Below are 22,481 nucleotides of genomic sequence, written 5' to 3'. Positions count from 1 at the left end.
TAATGCTGTGTGCATTTGTTTTGTAAGAATGTGTTTTTTCCCTTGCCACTGTCTCTTTAAATGTGGCGGGCTGCCCTGTTGTTGCAGCGTCGGAAACCCCGTGCTGCCTGTGAAGGGACCCAAGATGGCTGAAAACTCAAGGGGGGCACTTAGCAATTATCTGAGCAAGACGTCTGCAATGAATGGCAAATAACAGTATAATGTAAAGCGCTGTCTTGAATTAATTATTCTGCTCTACTTTCTTAGTCTGGACTATTATTGGGGCGTCTGAGTATTAGAAATGAGAGGGCGGTCTTTCCGCGGCCCCGAGCCAGAACATGGCGGAATACTTGGGGAAGAGACACCAGCTAATGCTAGTTAGCTGGCGTAACATTTAAAGAAAACCAGACGCGCCGTGCTTGGATTTAAGCAGTGTTTGTTTTCCGCGATTGAACAATAATGCCGTCGGTGCTCAACAGTGGTGAGATTGCTTCAAACATTAGTTTTAAAGTGAATATGTAGCGCGTAGGCAGCGAGCGTACTAGCTAGCTCGTTAGCTAACGTTACCTGTAAGCGTACAAACTGTACTAAAAGGGAACGAGTGCGTTTTTGTGAGGCGGGATTCATTTTGTATTCGGGTATTTCAGCTCAAGACGTAGACTCCGCCACGACTTTCCATTGTGTGTTTTTTGTAGGTAACGGAATATAAACGCCTGTGTCCTTCGTTCAGTTAATTACACTGTCTTTACCTTGGCACAATGGTTTCTGCCTGGCGCACTGCCTGCATATCCCTGGCGAGATAAGTTTCGAGGCAGCTTGGCAGAACTAAGCAAATATACTCATACATGCACAATCCGTAGTCAAAGTCTGCGATTTTTTTATCTCTCTTTGGATATTTTCAAAGCGAAGATCCCCATTTTTTTTATAATTTTTTTTTTTAAAAAGATACTTCAGAAGTGGGCAGGTGTTGGAGGTGAAACTTAAAGTTGTGTTACTAGGTGAGGCCGCCCCCCAGTAAGAGCCGCTGAAGTTCGGGGGAAGGGTGACAATCACCTGCCAGGATGACGGACACTCGTAGGAGAGTCAAAGTCTATACCCTCAACGAGGACAGACAGTGGGACGACCGTGGGACCGGGCATGTCTCCTCATGCTACGTGGAGCGTTTAAAAGGCACTTCTCTCCTAGTTCGAGCAGAAAGTGATGGTAAGTGAGCAGCTGAAGATTACTATAAAAAACAAAACGTCACAAACACTTGTAGAGGTTGTATGCATATTTTTTTTGCACATTATTTTCCAAACAAATGTGGATTTTTTTGCTATTGCTGTTATGTTTCTGTTACCACACAGCGTGTTTGCTTTCATTTCCGCTGCTGCAACAGTGAAAGTTCCCATGCTGGGCTCATTAAACTTCATTGGTTCCAGTGGATGACAACATTGCTTAAAAGGAGCTTTTGGTTTTGTTGCACGTCGTCTTCGCCTCTTACGGCTCATCTTTGTTTTGTTTGGCAGGCTCACTACTGCTGGAGTCCAAAATCAACCCGAACACAGCCTACCAGAAACAACAGGTCAGTACACGGCACAGCACACATTTGGGGAAAAAGAAATGTCCTGGTTTGTAAATTTGATTTTTTTTCTTTTCTTCAAAGGACACATTGATAGTGTGGTCAGAGGCTGAGAATTATGACCTGGCACTGAGCTTTCAGGAGAAGGCTGGCTGTGATGAAATCTGGGAGAAAATATGTCAGGTAACTTATGTTGTGTGTGTGTTTGCCTCTTTCCATCTGTGTCGTGGAGATGCACTAATCAGTCAGACAGAACTTGTATTCTGCCAGTCTTTCCTTTTGATTTGCGATCGTTGATGTTTGGCAGGGCAGATACCGAAAAATATGAATTACTTTTAAGCGTGGAGAAGAAAATGGGCACAAATCACATCTGATATTGTCATTGCAATATTTACCAGTAATTATTGCCGTTGCAAGATTTTTTTCTGTCATGCAGCCCAAATTGTTGCCCTATTTCAATAAATGTGTGAAAACCAAGAAGAGTGTGCTTTTTAATGTACTTTTGGTCATTTTATAACAAAATTTGTAAACCTTGGGGAAATGTTGCGTAATTTTGTCATCCTGTTTTTTACCTTTTGTTTCTAAGCTACATTAATCAAAAAACCTAGAGTTTGTTTTTCTTATGGATGTGCTAATAGTCCTTGGAAAAGAACATGTAATCTATTAAAAATAGAAAACTATAGTAAGAACTCAAAAGAAATCAGGGTCGGCCAGGAAAAGCTTGATTGAAGCATCCCTAGTTGTCATAGTAATATGGCATTTATGAAGCCCTGCTACCTTGTTGCTTATCTGTTCGCCTCATTGTTCAGGTACAAGGAAAGGACCCTTCGGTGGATATCACGCAGGAAGTTGTGGATGAGTCCGAGGAGGAGCGCTTCGATGACATGTCCTCCCCAGGTCTGGAGTTGCCACCGTGTGAATTAAACCGCCTGGAGGACCTCGCTGAGCTGGTGGCTTCCTCGCTCCCGTCGCCGCTGCGGCGTGAGAAACTGGCGCTGGCGGTGGAGAACGAAGGCTACATCCGCAAGCTTCTGGAACTGTTTCGCGTGTGCGAGGACTTGGAGAACAGAGAAGGACTGCACCATCTGTATGAAATAATCAAAGGCATCTTCCTGCTGAACCGCACTGCACTCTTTGAGGTGATGTTCTCTGACGAGTGCATCATGGACGTCATCGGCTGTCTGGAGTTCGACCCAGCGTTGCCGCAGCCGCGGCGGCATCGAGAGTTTCTGACTAAGACGGCGCGTTTCAAGGAGGTGATCCCCATCTCCGACCCGGAACTGCGTCAGAAAATACACCAGACATATCGCGTGCAGTATATTCAGGATATGGTGCTGCCCACGCCCTCTGTATTTGAGGAGAACATGTTGTCCACCCTGCACTCCTTCATCTTCTTCAACAAGGTGGAGATAGTGGGCATGCTACAGGTGAGAAAGCACCGCAATTTGCTTCAACTTGTTCGCCTTAACCCAGTGAGAAGTTTGAGTGTTTATGGTCATTATGACCTTTGTGTTTTTGCACCATGTCAACTCGCCAGTGTTTATGTACGGCTGTCTCCATGGCGATGGAGAAGTGTTGTGTAAATCAGTTTGGCTGCTCTAGAGACAAACCAAAACGCACATAAACACACGTGGTTGACTCGGGCACACTCTGCATGTGGCGCTCTGACACCGAGCTGAAGTTTAAAAAGTCAATATTTTTTACGTGTTTGAACAGCTAAAAGATCGCTCAGTCACTAGTTTTTGGCATAAACTGTCAGTTTATCAACATATAAGCACCTGGTTATCTTGTGGTTAAATTTCAGGCTCTCATAAAGGGAAATATAAACATTTATTTAGATAAGTTACTGTCATATATTGTTTTATTTCTTTTTGTGACCCAATACTATTGCAATTAATTACCTGTTGTGTTACATGTTGGAAAGTGATGCTGTGATCTTATTATCATTGTTATTATTATTATTATTTTGTAGTAGCTACTCACCGCTTCATAATGTCTGTCCTTTATGTGTCAGGATGATGAGAAGTTCCTGACGGATCTCTTTGCACAGCTAACGGATGAGGCTACTGAAGATGACAAAAGACAAGAACTGGTATGCAAAAAGCTGATTAGTGATTTATCTGTTAGCTTTTAAAAGCGAATCAGACACATTTTCTTTTTCACAGTTCAAACAGCTGTGCTTTCGTATTTGTTTCAGGTAAACTTTTTAAAGGAGTTCTGTGCATTTTCACAAACATTACAACCTCAAAACAGAGACGCCTTTTTCAAGACGTTGTCAAACATGGGCATTTTACCTGCACTGGAGGTTATACTGGTGAGTAATTTGACATTTATGTTTTTTTTTTTGCTAACTTCAGAATTTCCTAATGTAAAAAAAACAAAGCATGTAAAGAATATAAATTAAAGCATTTAGACCAAAGAAAACCTTCGAACAGATTTTAATCAGTGAATGCAGTTGTCTTGCTACACAAAGTTCACAAGTTCATGATGCTCAGAGAGTAAAATTTTAAACTGATGCGTTTTGCAAAACTTTGGAGCAGAAATAGACAGGATCTGTCTAATAGATGATCTATGTTTTTGGAGATAAACAGGTTCTAATCTCTCATAATCAATTATTGGTATATCTTTCACCTCTGCTTAGATTATAAATTAGGTGCCAGTAGCTTGATTGAAGATGCTTTCCTGTTTAGATACACCTCCAGGCTTCTTGGAAGTAGATATTGGGCAATCCTACATTAGCAGATATTTTAAAACCTTAAATGAGGACAAAATGGTCTCAGTTGTGGATAAAGTTAACATGATTTGTGCCTGAAAAGAAGTATTTATGAGCAGCTCGTATGAAAAGGCAAAAATTTTAATAAATCTACTGTCTGTATGTTTTTCTAACTATTAATCTCTCGTCACAGCCACTTGTAGGGTCTGTAAAAATTCCAGTTTCAGACTGGGATATAATAAAATAGCCTTTTCTGCATAGGATGTACTATAGCTGTACTATTGCGATATATTTCAACCGCAATTGTGATTTAGTTTAGACTTTTCTCTGCCTTTCCACAAGCAGCAACAAAAAATGGCCAGTAGATAAAGATATTTGTAAACAAGGACTATTTAAAACAAGAAATGTAACTTTTTATTTATCAGAAAATTCTTTTTCAAGAGAATAGCTTGCTGAGTTGGACGTCAATCCTTGTTGAACATAAACTACAACCAGCAAACAAGTCTGCATTAAACAGTTTAACCGGTACTTAATGCTATGTTGAGATTCCTGAAGTTTCTGGTAAAAACAGTATGATTATATAAACTCTAAAAAAAATAACTAAGTTAGATTATCTCACTGATGCAGCTGTCTTCCCTTCCATGTGGAGGCAAACCCACTTTAAACACGTTACTGACACCTGAAGGATGCGTCTGATCCATTAAATTGTTACATGGCCAAAAATTGCAGATATCTGAGATTTGGAAATTGCGATTTTTAAAATTGTGATTATATTGCAAATGAGATTAATTGTGCAGCCCTACTAAAATAAATTTGGCTTTAAACACCCAGCGTTTGTGCTGCAGATAATAGTTTAGATTATTAATGAGCCTCTGTCTTTATGAGATAATTACTGCACAATCTCCTCACTAACATTGTAAAGTACTGTAAACTTTCTGTCATGAAAATATTTCTTTGGCCCCATGTAACATTTTGGATGGTAGAAAATATAAGGTTTTTGAATGTTGTCATAGTTAAATAGACATTAATACTTTATTGACTTTAGAGAATTGTCTTAAAATCTTATGATTTTGTTGCTGCACTCCTTAAACATCACTGTATAGTTGAGTGAGGACTTGTTTCACTTTCACTCTGTAAAGAAGGGATGGGAAAGATAAGGTATTCTGTTTTGTTACTTTTGTTTTTTATATTTCCATATTTATTGGCTATTTTCCCATTGGTTTAAGGAGCTGCTTTAAGGATTACAGGTACAAATCGAAATTTGATTTCAAGAATGGCAATTATTTTTCTTTTTTTACATTGCACAGCTCCGTTTTCATTCCCTTTTGCATAATTAATCTCTTTATTCAGCAAAGAAGTGAAAGTGATAGCTGAGGGCTAAATACTTATTCATTTTGGACCACAGGAAACATTTATACAGCAATTTGAAAATATATTTACAATCATTTTAAAATCTTCCCATATCTTAAAGTATTTAAATGTATCGGGAGTCGTTTTCTGTACGGAGTGAATGAGTTGGAGTAAATGAATCTATATGAAATCAAACCCAAGACTAGAAAGTGTTCAGAGTAACGTCTGTGATGCTGGTATTGTGTTCTTGTGGAGGTCTGCGGCCCAGGAAGATCGTTTATGATCTCAGAATGAAGAGTTTCTCATTGTGTCTTTAAAACACATTTCACCTGTTAAGTTTATCGATGCTGTTTTAAACGACTGGCAGTTGTGTTGTTTTTTTCTGTTTAGTAGTAAAAGCTGTGCTAGATCCTTGTTTTTAAACATCTTGGTTTTGTTAATCTCTATTGCTAATCCCTATGTAGCAAAGTTTTGTGGCACCAGTTCTTTGGGGGCTTGTGTTGTTTTTTTATTATTTTTTTTTTGTTTGAAGGTCAAAAAATGGATAACAAGTGGAAAGCTCAAATAATAACATATTTATGCTGTTTAAAATACATTTGGCTAAAGTGGGTCAGATAATGGATGGATGGATGGTTAAAAATAATGAATATTAGCAGATCTAGTCTTGCATACAAGTTAAATCACAAGATGGAGAATTCACAAATCAAATATTTATTAGATCTGAAGTATATACTCCCACACTGAAGTGAACTCGAATTGAAATTGCAGCTGTGAAACATGCAGAATTTAAAAGTTTATTGTAGATTAGATTGTTTTTTTTGTAGATTTTTTTTATTTTTATTTGGAGCTGAATTTGAAATCCAATACAAACTTGATTAATTGCTAAAGCCCGTCCACACCAAAAGAGAAACAAATAGCATTAAACAAAAAAAATCAGCTGTTTTTGTTTTTTGTTTTGTTTTATTATATTTTTAAAATCAAATTTTCTTTGTTTGAAGAATCTGGCCGATAATGAACAAATGCTTCTATGCCAAACAGGGAATGGACGATGTTCAGGTGCGCGGGGCGGCCACAGATATCTTCTCCTATCTGGTGGAGTACAACCCCTCCATGGTACGAGAGTTCGTCATGCAGGAGTCTCAGCAAAACGATGACGTGAGTCCGTACGAAACGACACCCTGAAATAAAACAAAGTTACAGCCCTTTGCCACAGGCGGGTACGAACTGTTTTTTGCCTTGCAGGATATTCTTCTCATCAACCTGATCATAGAACACATGATCTGTGATACTGACCCGGAGCTCGGCGGAGCGGTGCAGCTGATGGGTTTGCTACGGACTTTATTGGATCCTGAAAACATGTTGGCGACTGCAAACGTGAGTTGCACGCTGCTTTTTTTGATGCATCGTTGTAGGGGTGGGCAGATACCCCGTCATTTATGGGGGAATTAAATGTTTGGGACAGCTTTTATTTATCTAGACTACAATAAGCTATGAAGGAAGATGTTTACCAGTTTGAAAAGCTCACAGTTGGTCCTGTAGCGCTACCGTTTCAAAATATGATTGAAAGCAATTATGTGGTGCTTAGTGGGACAATTGCGATGTTGCACAAAAGTGACCAACCTGATAAGGGGTGAGTTTCAAATTTAAAGCCATATCTTTGTTTGGGGCCTTGACTGGAAGTAGTGACAGATTCTAAAAACACTTATTAAATACATTTTATCATCACCTTTTGTCATTATTTCAACAAAAACATGTCACAATAGAAATTTGTAGTCCATGTCGGCCATCCCAACATCAGCTTTCAGTCACAATAATTGGATTCCAAGACTATGCAGCATATTTAAAATGATGTTGCTCAGTTCTGCTTTTATCAAATGTTTTTATTTTTTTTCTTTAAACACAACCCTTGTTCCAATGAAGAGCTTTAACAGATGAGACAAGTAGACAAATCTAAGTTTATTGTGTCGTAGTTCTGGCATCAGTTGATTAGATAAAAAAATAAAATAAAAGACTGTGACCATTGAATGAATGAGAGCACATTTACTGATTACATTTTCCTGTAATTGAAGTTAATTTAGGTAATGAAAGCACAGACTTAAGCTTTGCCTATTTAATCAGTGTACATCTTTACATACCAGAAATAAACTGACTTCTTGTATGATTGGTTTCTCTAAACCAGCGGTTCCCAAACTTCTTTTTTTTTTTTTAGCTGCGCACACCCTTTTGTGTCCCAAATGGGTTGACGGTTGCAGTTGCAATAACATAACCATCATAACAAAGTTCATGGAAATAAAATTAGAACATAATTTGAATTAAATTACAATAAAGTTGCACACAACATCCACATCAGGACCCGGAGGATTTTCAGGTGCATCGGTGGCTCAGCCTGGAGCGATCCGTTGCGATTCTCTCCTCTGTTTCCTCCGATTCCTCTCTTTTTCTCGGTTCCTGTCCTCCTTCATCCCCAACTTTGAGCTTAGATGTCTCACCTGACAGTTTCCCTGATTTCAGCCATTTGAGCATATCTGCAAGAACAAATCAACTACACACAAGCTAGGTGCGCATATACAGCTCAATGCGTATATTTCATCTTAAATAAAGCGTAGAAGAAGACTTAATAATAATAAATACATTTTCGTGTGAATGCGTCTTTATTTATTTATTGAATTTACAGTTTTTGATTTTAATTTTTACAAATGAAATGTTTATTTGCACATCTTTATGGTGTGGGGAAATAAAACACTGTCAGACCACCATTAAACTTTTCAGCCCATGCGCCACACTGGGAATCCCTGCTCTAAACAATACGCCAAGCTGTGCCTTAGACCTAAATTGCACACCAGTTAGTATAACTTACGTAAAAGAAGAAAAAAAATGTTTTTCCACAAGTATTCTTGTATTGCAAATACTTTTAAACATGCTTATAAGACTACTTCAATTTTACAGTCATTTCCAAGGATGATGTGACAGTATGATTGCTGCTGACCCACATGCTGTTGCTTACTAGGTTAAAGGTTCTTGTTTTTTGCAGCCTTCTGCTCAGCCTGCAGTTACAGCATGAATATAAAAGTCACAATAAGCCCTGGAGTAAATTTCTCACAGCCAGAATAAAATGTATCGAACCAACTTAAATTCAGACCATCAATTGGGCAGCATATTTCAAACTAGAGCAATTCTGAATCTGCTACAACTATTTTGTTTTTTGTCTCCAGAAAACAGAAAAGACGGAGTTCCTGAGCTTTTTCTACAAGCACTGCATGCACGTCCTCTCGGCTCCACTATTAGCCAACACAACAGAGGAAAAGCCCAGCAAAGGTACTGAATGTTTTTTAAGATGTAGAAAATGTTCATTGTTCCTTTTTAAAATGTCATGTTTTTTTTAATGTAGTTGTCATCTTCTGTCCTCTGCAGATGATTTTCAAACAGCCCAGTTGCTTGCCCTGATCTTGGAGCTGCTAACGTTTTGTGTTGAGCATCACACGTATCACATCAAGAACTACATCATCAACAAAGATATTCTAAGGAGGGTTCTGGTTCTCACTGCCTCTCAGCACGCCTTCCTCGCTTTATGTAAGTCCCATTTGTCTCAGCATGTATATTTCCCCCCATTTCCTGATAACCTATATACAGTAGGGTGTGAATGTTCATTACAGTTTATTTATAAACACCTGAATGACCCACGTGTGTTTGTAGAGAAGCCATTATTGGCTGCAGTTTTAGGATGAAATCTAAATTTATAAAAAAAAAAATAATAATAATTAATTTGACCAGTTTGAAGGGAAGTTTGTAACTTATGCCAAATGCTATCTCTGATGTAGAGCAGAAGTATCTTTTTCAGTAGGGAAGCCTGCTGTTTGTAGAGAAAACTACCATAAGTGTGGTTTGATAAATGTTGAAAAATACATTTTCTAGCATTTATCAGTCGATTATTTATTAGTCAATAAAAATAGCTGAAGTTAGACTTTAATGCTCGGGTTGTGGGGAGATTACCCGCCTGACTGAGAGAGACCAGTGTCCTTTTTTTTATGCTATAGAATTAATTTTTATTTTTTTAGTCTCGGTTACAAGTTTTCACCACAGCTAAGCTATTTTATCGTCATAATTAAATGCTCTTCAAATTATTGATTCATTAATTTAGAGGCGTCTGTGACTAAAGCGTACAGAAAATTATGATGCAGGCCTATGTTGTGAAATATATTAGGGCAATAAATTATGAATAATTCTTATTCTTTGTTAAGGCATTGGTCTAAATTGTGGGGAGGCGGTAAATCGTTAATAATGTCTTTTTTATATTTATCGTATTGGATCGTTGGCAGCACTTTAAGACTCATATCAACTTGGCCACAAATGTCATCAGGAATGACATTAGTCAGTTTTTGCTTGAAGACACAGAGGAGACTTAGAGTTGAATTTTGGCCAGAAAACAGATTTCTGGACCTCAACTGTGGGTAGTTATTATTTGGGGCCTTTTGCTTCAAGATCGAACGCTTCCAGAAAGGATCTCTAGCCACTCCTTGCTGCCGTTGATTATTTTCAAGATGTACATAGGGCTGGGTGATATCGACCAAAAATAATATCTGGATATTTTTAGGCTGAATGGCAATATACGATATTTATATCGCTGTGTTTTTCTTTTCATAAAATAATTATGAAAAGGCATCTCTGAATCAAAGCTTTATCCCGAATGTCTCACAGGCAAATATTCCAGCAAAAAGCTGTTGATACAATATGAAAAACAGCTGAAAAATAAATTGCAGAAATACGTAAAAGTATGATTATAATGCAACATAGACCATCTCGATATAAACGATATATGTCTCAGCTTATATCTCTCTTTTTTTTTTTTTTTTTTTTTTATCTCAATATTTTTACAACCTCGATTTATTGCCAAGCCCTAGATATACAGGGCTGTTCAAAGGTTAGGACTTCCCTTTTATCATTTAGTGGCTATTTCTTATTTTTATTACATTATACATTGTAGATACATAGCTAAGAAAAAAGCAAAACTAGATAGTTATATAACTCAAACCATGTTTTAGATTCTTCAAAATAGCCTCGACTTGTTTTGATTACTACTTTGGGCAGTCTTGGCCTTCTCTCCATGAGCTTCATGAGGTTAGTCAGCTGAAATGGTTTTCCAACAGTCTTGAATGAGTTCCCAGAGTTAGTAATAAAAATAAAGACAAACCACTGAATGCGAAATTATGTCCAAACTTTTGTCTCGCGGTGTATTCATTGATGTGTCAAATTCTTATCATGTGTTTCACACTACACCCAGACATTATAATGCTATTTGAACTAGGGCTGCACAATTAGTGGCATTTTCAATATAATCTCGGTTTAAAAAAACGCAATTTCCAAATCGCAGAGGTCTGCAATTTTTGGCTATGTAACAATTAGTGAGTCAGACGTCCTTTAGGTGTCGGTAAAATGTTTAAAGTGGGTTTGCCTCCACATGGAAGGGAAGATAGTTGCAGCAGTGAGATAATCTAATTGTATTACTTGTATTAGAGCATATATAATCATACATGGCATTAAGTACAGGTCAATCAGTTTAATACATAGACTTGCTTGTTGGTTGCAATTTGCACTTTATGTTTAACAAGGATTGATGTCCAAATCAATTAAAAGCTGTTCTCTTGAATAATGTTCTGATTAATACAAACATTAAAAGTTCTTGTTTTAAATAGTCCTTGTTTACAAACATCTTTATCTAGAGGCCATTTTTGTTTCTTCTGGTTAATGCAGAGAAAAGTCAAAATTGCAATTTTGGTTAAAATATATCGTAGGTAGAGTTTAGATGCTGTGGGTCTTTTAGCCACTAATCGGCACGGCGAGGAAACTAATTGATTTGTTGTTTTGTATAAGTTTTCAAAAAGACATGATAAATTAAACTGGGGGGAAAAATCAAATTAAATCGCAATATTAAGATAAAAAATGTGATTATTTTCCAAAATCATTCAGCCCTAATTTTAACTCAACTGTGTGCATTTGGAGCTCTGTATAGATGTATATTTCTTCCTTCTTCCTTCTCAGGTGCCCTGCGCTTCATGAGGAGGATTGTTGGCTTAAAGGACGAGTTCTACAATCGGTACATCATGAGAAACTTCCTCTTTGAGCCCGTCGTTAAAGCTTTCCGCAACAATGGGTCACGCTACAATCTACTAAACTCGGCCATCATCGAGATGTTCGAATATGTCCGTGTGGTGAGTATTCTCCCCATGCAACTTGTTGTTTTCCATCAATTGTTTGTGCTTCAGCAGGAAATGCACTGGGCGCGCGGCGTAATCGGCGCGGCTTACGGGTGTGTTTTAAATGTGAGAGGAAAGAGAGCTCAGCAAAAATGGTGCAGCAACAACAACAAGATGACTTCTGCCACCTTGTGGCCGAACTGAGAATCAGCTATTATTCTGGGATGCTTTCGGAAGTGAACTTTGACACAGACAGGATGTTTTTCCGTTAATTCCCTGTTAAACACGAGCACATACGTGTCTGAAATCAGAACTGCAATCTGATTTAGGCATAGCATAAATGTGTGTGTGGTGTGCGCGTGTTATGCTTCTAGTGTAAATTAATTGACTGATTAAATGAAAAGCTAAACGTAGGACGTGCATATCCTGCTTTGCTGCGCTTACGTGCTGGAACACGTCTGGTGTATTTCCTCCTTTAAAAGGGAATTATAATGGTATAAAATATGAATTTTGATAATGTTTTAATTGTATTTTTGCTGATTTTATAGTTAAAGAGAAACAATTTGTGGGCATAATGATTTAAGACATTGTTTACATTTTGTATCAGGTTTGGTCTGTTATTTTTAGCAGCTTTTCAATGAGTTTTATTATTCTTCCTCTGTTGCATGTCCAATCAGCCCCTTCCTCAATTTTTATAGAGTAAAATGTCTTCATTTTTATTTTTGTATATAATGCACAACTTGCATGTTTATTTAGGTAAATTACAATTTTAGTTTTGAAAATCTTTGTTTGGCCAGAATTTCTTTTTTTACGTGTTTAAGTACCCCAAAAAGTAAGATTCTCCCCTAACTTACCCACCACCAACTGTGCTGTGGCGAGAAATATATCGACAGTTTAAAAATATTGAGATTTTTTCAAAAAGAGATATAAGATGAGACCATATCTTTTATACTGAGATGGTCTATGTGGCGTTATAATTGTACTTTAACATGTTCCAGTAGGTTATTTTTCATATTTATCTTCAGCTGTTTGTTAAAGAATGTGCGTTAGACACATTTTGGATAGAGCTTTATATATAGATGCCTTTTATATATTTACTATATGAAAAAAACCCATTGAGATAAGTGTTGCAAATTGGCAATTGGCTTAAAAATATTGAGATATTGTTTTTCTTAAGTCCACATTGCCCAGCCCTCCACCTGAGAGGCGTTTTTGTTTGTTTCTGAAATCTCCACTGCGAAGAGTACCCCCCCCCCCCCCCCCCCCCTCCCTTAGACACGGAGCGGAGCATCCTCCCTCTGTGTGTCTGAGCGGGGAGGGGCTACAGAGTACACTGAGGGCACAGACACAAGCTCTCATTTAGCGCAGAAGCAGCAAACAGGAGAGGGAGGAAGGTGCGCACACACGGATCCTACACGCTGTAATCATGAGTGAAAGAAAACTGAGCAACATTTGGACACATGTAGCATTTTAGGGCAAAGTGTAGACTCTGCAAAGTTAGAATATCCTACCATGCAGGGTAGGAACAACCCACTCAAAAAAAAGTCATGCTTCTGCTGGATCTATTTAAGCATCTTTAGTTAGTTTAACGTGATTGTTTCACGTCCTACTCTGCTGACATGAAACAATTGTGTTAAAGTATTTAAAGATGCTTAAATAGATGCAACAGCATGAATTTAAGTAAACTTAGAAACATGTTCACCTGGTTGCAGCTTTTTGTTTTTATTAATATTTTGAGTGTTTAGTTGTATTCAAGTTCGCTTCAAATCTTTGCAAATGTATAAACAACAGCCACAATGTGTGATTGAACCCTCGTTTATTTTAGATGGGTCTTTACTCGGTTGATTTTGTCGCACCGTTCTCCTGTATTTCAGGAGCTGTTGCTTCATTTTTTTTTTTTTGCTGTTCCATGTAATTGAACATTTGATACAATTGAGTCCCCCCCCGCCCCAATAGTATTTTATTTTACACGTATTTTAATAATCAATGCATTAAAATCTTTTTGGAAAATTAATCTTTTCAGTGAGATCCGACTCTCTAAAAAGAGCCAAAATCACTAATGCACTGCAAAAAGGGAACTAAAATTAAGTACATTTTTCTTGAAATTAGTGCATTTTTTTCTCAATTTGAGCGGGTAAATATGATTATTTGCCAATGGAATAAGATTTTTGCACTAGGAAAGATTCATCTCCATCATAATTTTTCAAGTGCAGAATATCTAATTATCTTATTTTAGGGGTAGAACTACTAACCCCATTGGCAAATAGTCTTATTTACCTGCTCAAATCAATGAAAAATACACTAATTTCTGGAAAATTTTACTTACTTTTAGTGCCCTTTTTACAGTGTTTTAACTTTGGTGCAGTGTGGCCAGTGGGTACTATCAAAGCCCAACATATATGAGCCTAGCTCTGTATTTTGTGATTGAAAGTGTACTAACGAGCTTTATCGTTGTGGAGTTTATTTTCTTGCTCACAATCTTTGTGCTTCTTTCTCTGTTTGGTTGCTATGCTTAAATCCCATCTTTTTCTCCCTCCACACGTCAGTTTTCTCAGTGATTAACAATTCGTTTACGCTGCCCTCCCATTCCTCTCAGGAGGACATCAAGTCTCTGACGGCTCACATCGTGGAGAACTACTGGAAGTCTCTGGAGGATGTGGATTACGTTCAGACGTTCAAAGGCCTAAAGCTGCGATACGAGCAGCAGCGAGAGAGGCAAGACAACCCCAAACTGGATAGGTGAGAACGTCAAAGAAGCGCCGTCGCCTTGTTTTATCTGTCTGGAACTATGAATGTTTTTAAAAAAGGGTTATCATCGCTGTTGGGTCATTCAGAGGTTAATTAGGCCAACAAGAGGACAAATTGTCAGTAGATGCCTTGCTTTAGATTCTGCCTATTTTATTTGGTACTTTTTTGGCCTCACGTTCTGCTGCTCACATTTTTAACTCGATACATGTTCCACTAAGATTTATTGTTTCAGTGGAAATGTGAAAGTCATATGAGTCTATCAAAACAAATCCTATATGACGTCTTATTACATTTTTTATGCGGTTTATATGTTTTCTTGTGATTGACGTTAGAAGATCAAGATGAAAGGTGCTTATATTTTTTATTATTATTATTATTCTTGATCACTGAGCTCATTTTCCCCCCTCTGTTGTCACCAGTATGCGCTCCATCCTGCGGAACCACCGCTTTCGTCGCGATGCGCGGACGTTAGAGGATGAAGAGGAGATGTGGTTTAACACGGACGAAGACGACCTGGAGGACGGCGAGGCGGTTGTCCCCCCCTCTGACAAGATGAAGAGTGAAGAAGACCTCATGGAACCTATTAGCAAGTTCATGGAGAGAAAGAAATGTAAGTATCAGAAAACGTCTTTGGCGGTAAAGCTTGAAAATAATTGTATAGTGTAGGAATTACAGGACCAGATAGTATGGAGGAGTATTGCTTAATTATTAAATATTTTAATCAATATTCTGGTTTATTAGTGAACTAGTTATATTTCATCTTTATCCGTCAATGCTTTTATTGCGTGCGCACCTTCTGTTCTCAGCAGTTTTACTGCAGGTTTGTGGCCCATTTTTATTATATAAAATTCCATTGTAAATTAAAATAAAGGTTTCTGAATTGGTTACAGGAATTGGAAAGGGCTAAAAAATCTAAAAGCACTCAAGTCAAACCTGAATTAATTTGTTTGATTCTTTAAACCAGTTTGAGTTTTTAAATCTGTGTTATGTTCTTAAGATTTAAAAAAGACGATATCATTGCATTACAGCACCTTAGTTTGGGTCTAAGCCAGTAGGTTGCTAAAAAACTGAAGCTCAACCTTTTTATTCTGCACTAAGCAGACCATTTGTTTTTACAAAAAAATTATTTTACTGGCTGTTTTAAGTAAAACTTTAGTGTTAAATTATTCAGTTCATGTTTGACCTTAAGGTTAATGTCTTTTATTTTTGAATTAGAGCTAACCAAAGGTAGGCCAGAGTAAAGAAACTGAGAATTATGGCTTTACATAAGCAAATGAGACGCAACCCCAATATCAGTTATGTGTGAGCCATGACACAAAGCTGTGAAAAACTAAATAAAGTTCGCTTTTGGTCTGGATCAGAGGAGTTTGCTGGTGTGAATACACCCCGAGGTTTAGCTCAGTAAGGTTCAGCGTATGCATTTAAATTTATTTTTGTCATCTGCCTTCACAAAAAGATAAAGAACAATGGAAGTTGATGAACTCAAATATATATTTATAAATTTTTAAGGTGTAAAAAGTTTACTTGTGATGTTTATTTATTTATTTATTTATTTTTAATGAAATTCCCCTTTGTCCAGTTCTAGATGTTAGTCGACATGGGCCGGTATGTTATTCTCTGAGGTCCAACTTCGCTGAATTAAAAGCAAACTTGTTTATACAGTTTTGTTTTAAAGCTTTATTTAAAATGGCTTTGTCAATTCAGTGTCGCATTACTAAGAGTGTTCGATGGTACTCATTGTTTCCATAACTTCACTGTTACGGTTTTTGCGACCAGAAATGTCGAGTTTGAAGTACGAGAAAAAGATGTAGAGGGCTTTTCTTGTAGCCAGCTGACTGGAAGTGTGCAGCAACTGGTAGAGAAAGAGGCAGTTTGTCAATTTGTTTGACCATATTATCAGAGGACGCCAGAGAAAGCAAGTGGTTTTATAAACAATGTTTTGAACCTGGACTTTTTGAAACCGTTGTATGTTTTGTTACTGGTGTCCCGGCCACTGCCCTGGTAGTTGTTCATGAGCTAGTTCAGAGTTCCTGTAAACCAATCTTACACAGTCACTCAGCTAAACTACAGTGTAAGTAGTGGCCAGTTTTGTGAGGGTAACTTTTTCCTACGTTGTCGTCTTAACCCACAGTGAAAGACACGGAGGATAAAGAAGTGTTGGGGAAGTCGAGCTTGTCGGGCCGGCAGAATCCCAGCTTCAAGCTTTCCTTCTCCGGATCCACTAAGACTAGCCTGGCCAGTCCTCCTCAATCAGCATCACTGAACCCAGGTTCTCCCGGATCACCAGGGTCTCCCGGCTCAGGGGCGCGGAGCTCACCCCCCACGACAGCCGTAACCACAAAGGTATTTAACATTTAGACCAGGGGTGTCAAACATACGGCCCGTGGGCCGGATCCGGCCCGCCGAACAATTTATCCGGCCCTGTGGCTAAATGCATTATCATTATAAAAAATAATGATAATGCCAGTGTCCTGTCTGGCAATGTGGCAATAAGATGCCACAAAGACCTCATCAGATTTGACTTTCACAAGTGGACAAGATAAAAGGAAGAGAATGATAAAACAATTATTGAAAAAAAACATGTACTATGTTTAATTGAAAATATGCAGTTCCTATATTGTCCACGAGGGGCGCTGTGTTTTAATTATCAGATTAAGCTTCAGGTGTGGAAAAATTTAAATCATTTCTTAATTTTTATCTGTTTGATGTATTTTGTCATGCAGGACAGTGTTTTTAAGTTCCAAAAAATGTGAATAAATGTTTTTCAACATTGTATAATCACTGTGATCAATTCTTATGCATAATGCACTTAAGTAAATGTTTAACTGAGTAAAAGTATTGTTGAAATTGCACATACTTTTCTTAAAAACGCTGAGGTTATTCATAATATATTGTGTAAAAGTGAAATTAACCTAATATAAAAATCAACAACAAGTCCACATTTATTAGTTCTATTTAATCTTGCAATGAGTTTACTCGTGTGGCCCTCTTGAGATCAGATTAAGCTGAATGCGGCCCCTCAACCAAAATGAGTTTGACACCCCTGATTTAGACAATCAAGATTAATACAATACATATATAAAACAGGACTGCATAATGTACTGAAGCAGAAATTCTGAGATGAAACATGTGGTAGACGTTGAAGCTGTTTTAGTTGGTGGCATCTTTGTGAGGAGACGGTTTTTAACTTTGGGGTCAGAGCCTGTAAAGCTGTGCGTATCTAATTAAATCCTACCTGAACTCTTTTATAAATGTTTGATCGATGTTATTTATTCGTCTGCGGCAGGGCGGTTTAGTGGGACTGGTCGACTATCCGGATGACGACGAAGAGGAGGAAGAGGATGAGGACGGAGAAAGTAAAGAGGATACTCTGCCGCCCACAAAGAAGTCCAAACTGAGCTCGTAAAGGAAAGGCTGTTGCAGCTTATGCTCCGCTCAGACAGTCTGGGAGCGTGGACTCTTCACGGGGATGATCAAACTTGTAGACAAATTGAATGAATTAAAGCCCACCCCCTCTGTGTGAGCGGGTGGCTCGACGAGGAGCGGACTGCCGATGGATATAAAGCCTCCTCAGACTCACCCAGTTCATAAGAAGTGCCAATCAGGAGACCAGGAGAGGACAGACGAGTCTGAGAAGCGGAGCGGGCGTCAAAAAGTTTTGGCGGCTGATAGCGATCCTACGAGAGAGCCTAGTTGTTGTTTGGTGAGTTCTCAACTAGAGGAAAAAAAGACCACATACCAACACAAATGTACACACAGAGCTTATCTGCTCGGACCATAACCCACTGCCCCCCCCCCCCCCCCCCCCCCCCCCGCCCCCACCCACTCAGGGAAGGACATCACAGCGGCCCAGATGGGTCAGCCAATTCAGAACCACAAACCACCTATTGCACCCCCATTCCCTCCCTAGAGTTCACTTCCTCACTGTTCCTTTCTGCTTCCTCGTTTCTGCTCTCGTTTCCTTCTCTCTGTCGGTTGCTTTTTTTTTTTTTTTTTTTTTGGTTCCCTTTTTGATTTAGTTTCTAGGACCAGGTGGGAGGCAGCGCGAGGCGAACGGCTGCCCTTGTTGTCATTCGATGTCACCATTGTTGTTGCTCCTCAGTGGACCTTCTTTCTCTGAAGAGAAAAAAAAAAGCCAGCAGTTTTTTTTTTTTTTTTTTTCATTATTTTCCTTTTGTTCTCTATTTGTCTCTTTTCACCTGTTTTTTTGTAAATGACAACAACAAAAAAAAAGACCTGCCTTTAAATGTTCAGGATGTTTTCAGTCACACTTGAACAGGTTTTTAAAGACCTCAGTAGGTGAGCTAGTTTTACCCTCTTTGCCCTTTGAAACTGCAGATTTTTTGGAGAATTTGTAATCCCATCTTGATTAAAGATTGAGTGGAATTCTAGATGTGATGATTATTATTTTTTTTTGTCATATCTTCTCATTTTTTCCCCCTCCCCCCTTTTACGAGTGTACACTTAGTTGTTCGGAAAATTTGGGACCATTAAAAAATGATCTTTCCTGTAAGATGTCCCCCTATCTTTGTCCTGAGAACTCAGTGTTTCTTTGTATCAAATACCTTTTTTTTATCTTTATACTGGTGCTGAGGCAGAACCAAAAAAAAAAAATTCAATGCAAGAAAAAAAAAAAGGGAAGATTTGTTTCGACTCATTACCACTTCGGTTGTGTTTTTTGAAAATGGTTATTCCGTTTTTGAACTGCTGGTTTAGCTTGTTCTCCGACTTTTCACGGTGTCAATTAGTCCTGTGAACCCTGGCAGCTTTAAAGAAGCCACTTTTCTGAGGTTGCTGGATGCTGATGTGTCTTTGATCCACCAGGTGGCGCTTTGGTTACATAGAACAGCTGATAGTTGGGTCATTTCCACTCTGAGCGTTTCACCTGTACTTGCAACAGTGAATGTGTAATATCTATATCTACAGATACAGCTGCTTTATGTCACCATTAGGAAACCTGGGCTATTTCAGTATTCAGCAGACACAGAAAGCCAATGGGTTGTTGACTCTTTTAAAAAGCTTTGATTAGTTAAAACATTAAAAAAAAAGCCAGAAAACATTATACAAACACACAGAACTATTTGAGTTTTTATTTTAAGTTTCAGAGTACGCATGAACAAGTAATTCAGCACCTCACGTCCACACTGTCAGCTGAACAACGGCTGCTACGTTTTTTTTTTCCCCCCTCAAAAAAAAGGTGAGTTCTGCTTTTTAGAAGCATTTCCAGTTGAAGGGTTAGGGTGTGGGATCTATGCGTTTTTTAAAGCTACGGTGGGGAAGCTCAGATTGACACGTCTGCTAAGCAGCTGTGTGCGTACCGTCTAGCTGAGCAGAGATGTTAGCCTGTTATGGTTGCTACTGGAGAAAAAGAACAGTAAAAAAACCAAAATGGTATATCCACACAATAAGCACTTGAAAACTACTAATAAGGTTTGATATTTTTGCTGAACTTTATATAAAATCAAAATGTTATTTTATAGATTTCTTTTAGCAGAGGTCTATCTTAAAAGAAACAAAGTTGATTTTTGTCAAGTCTTTCCTTGAGTAGTAGAACAGGTATTTTTATTTTATGAAGCTTAAATAGATCTCAAAAGAGAAAGTTCACTTGTCACAGCAGCATTGGTTGGAGGGGGAAAACTGGATGTACTAAAAGTATTAGGAGGAAAACTTATATGCAAAAGTTTTAACGTGAGAAATGCAAATGTGCAATCACACCATCAGAATCGCCTAACCGTATTCCCATATCTGTTAAAAAAAACTTGCTTAAATGGTTTATATAAGTGGTTTCCAATAAAGTTAAAAGAGGTTGAGGGGCCACAGAAATAAGTATTTTTCTTTCATTAAAAACACAAGTTTGTGAATCGCATTTGTTTTACCTGTACAAAAATAAACCAAACATTCAATATTTTAGTGAAACACAGTAAACTTATTTTTGTGGGAGAGGGATCTGTAAATGATTGTGTATTTATTTAAATATATAAAATTTTGTAGGTTTTCCTTATTCATAGAAATGCTTTGTTTCCGAAGCTTAGGAGGCAGATTTTTATTTCTTACTAAAAAAAAATATTAAGTGATAAGAACAGAATTTGGGTCACCAAACTTTTGAGAAAATCATTTAAATGCAGATTTGGGTGCAACCGGGTCTGCTTTTGAGTAAAAGTCTGAATATTTTTGGTCCTTTTTTTTCTATGAAAACAAAAAGAATACAAAAACATGGTTAAATAAAAGATGAATACTTTGTGTTGTGCAAATATTTTCCATTTTCGGAAGATTTGCATTTTTGTACAAATCTTTGCTGTAACTTTAAAGAAAAAAAAATCTCCACATGCATCAACAACCATTGCTTGTAGGATATATATAACTTTGGACACCCCTTGTTCAGATCATTATATTTTTGTTTAGTGGAAACATTGATGTAACGTTAACACCACAAATAAGGGGGATTAAGGCAGAATTAGCTAAATGCAGCTTTTGTAGGATCCCCTCTGTGAAACATCTAGAGAAATTGATGTTTTAGCACAGTTATGTTTGTAAAAATGAGAATAATTAATTTAACCTCAACGTTAAACAAGTTTTGTTTTGGTTATAATTACTCATTTTGGTACAGTGTAGTTGGCAGTATTTGATTAATCAAACCTTACCATTACCATTCTAACTAAAAAAAAAAAAAAAAAACACTGCTCTGCGCTGGACCAGAGCACTCCCCTTCTGCTGGTTAAGAGAACATAGTTTTTTTTTAAAAAAATCTCTTCGCCTCACAGTGTATGTGGTAAACTCAGTGGGAGTCAGAGTACAAGTCCAAAACAAACAGCACCAGGGCCACCAAGAAGTCACTGTGTTGTCCCTCCAAGTGCATTGTGGCCTTCAAACATTGTTTTTTTAATTAAAACCCAACAGAAGAGGTTCACTGGGTGCCCAGTGTGCGACGAGAACCATCACACAACGCCTATTAAGGCTCCCATTCACATGAAAGGCATCTCCAGACAACAGCAGCTTTTGAAGAGCAGCCCTCCCTGCCAGCCTCTGTTTGCTCCTCCGCAGGAGTGTGGCAGAGTCTGCCTGTTTGTTTCTGCCTTGTGTCTCTGCCAGTGGAGAGGCCCGCGTGCTCCTGGTGCCAGCTACTGCTGCACCACTAAGCCAGCTGCACTTCCAGTGCCAAGTGGCTCGCCCGACCAGACCCGCCTGTATGTCTGCCAGGCTGAAGAGTCTCCATCAGGGACACTGCTGTCCATCTTCCTGCTGGGTCCATGAAAAACTCCTTTGACAGCTCTCTTGATTGGATCAGCACCCGAAACATTTGCTTCGCTGGTTCTTAACCGTCCGAACATGGATCACATCGGGAAACTTCTCTTTAAACTTTTGACATTTAACACAATGGGATGGGCTAACGTACGGCATTAGGTTGTTTTGGTGTTGAACCATGCGGACATGTTCATGAGACAAAAGCAGTAGCTGCCACAAGCAAAGGTGTTTGGGTGTTATTTGATTTTACAACTGCATTAATGAATAATGGTTCTGACAAGCCATGGGCCTGAATGGAACCAAAGGAAAAATAACACCAGTCCTCTGTAATAAGAACGGATAACATCTATATAAATATATATATATATAAAATGTGCCAGTTGATGCATATTGTACACACAAAAATGGTAGTGAGAACACTTTGCTGCCATCTAGAGGTTAGTTTTATTACCAATTATCCCTAATTTGCATACTAACTGCTTAAATGTATATACTGTATGTGATATATGAACAATCTGCTTGACACTAATATTTGTCTGTATGTAAATACAAATGTCTTCAGGCATTAAGAGGTTAAGCAAATATACAAAAAAACTGCTTTTTCTTTTTTAAAAAAAGGAAAGTTCATTACAAATAAAATGTTTTATTATTATTATTAGCTAAACTAATGGTCAAGTGCTGGATTTAGCTGGGTTAT

The 22,481-nt window shown here is 38.1% G+C and overlaps 1 protein-coding gene across 1 annotated transcript; it reads left to right on the top strand.

Annotated features, from left to right (window-relative positions):
- The first annotated feature begins 90 nt into the window (after positions 1 to 90).
- On the top strand, positions 91 to 19,055 carry smek1 (SMEK homolog 1, suppressor of mek1 (Dictyostelium)). The gene is made up of 15 exons (XM_021318863.2): positions 91 to 1,182; positions 1,488 to 1,543; positions 1,625 to 1,723; positions 2,350 to 2,967; positions 3,555 to 3,632; positions 3,738 to 3,854; positions 6,642 to 6,758; positions 6,846 to 6,977; positions 8,816 to 8,918; positions 9,015 to 9,173; positions 11,640 to 11,809; positions 14,391 to 14,533; positions 14,962 to 15,152; positions 16,674 to 16,885; positions 17,829 to 19,055. The coding sequence occupies exons 1-15, from the start codon at positions 1,041 to 1,043 to the stop codon at positions 17,946 to 17,948; spliced, it is 2,457 nt and encodes an 818-aa protein (XP_021174538.2). The 5' UTR covers positions 91 to 1,040; the 3' UTR covers positions 17,949 to 19,055.
- Positions 19,056 to 22,481: the final 3,426 nt, after the last annotated feature.

Source organism: Fundulus heteroclitus, chromosome 15, assembly GCF_011125445.2.
Source record: "Fundulus heteroclitus isolate FHET01 chromosome 15, MU-UCD_Fhet_4.1, whole genome shotgun sequence".
In the NCBI taxonomy this organism is placed as follows: Eukaryota; Metazoa; Chordata; class Actinopteri; order Cyprinodontiformes; family Fundulidae; genus Fundulus; species Fundulus heteroclitus.
The sequence above is the reverse complement of the archived record's forward strand: the minus strand, read 5'-3'. Positions and strand labels throughout refer to the sequence as shown.

Excerpts from the sequence above, each read along its gene's own strand:
- smek1 (XM_021318863.2), top strand. The coding sequence starts at position 1,041 with ATGACGGACACTCGTAGGAGAGTCAAAGTCTATACCCTCAACGAGGAC. Across the intron at positions 1,183-1,487 it reads AGTTCGAGCAGAAAGTGATG|GCTCACTACTGCTGGAGTCC; the intron begins GTAAGTGAGCAG and ends TTTGTTTGGCAG. Across the intron at positions 3,633-3,737 it reads ATGACAAAAGACAAGAACTG|GTAAACTTTTTAAAGGAGTT; the intron begins GTATGCAAAAAG and ends TATTTGTTTCAG.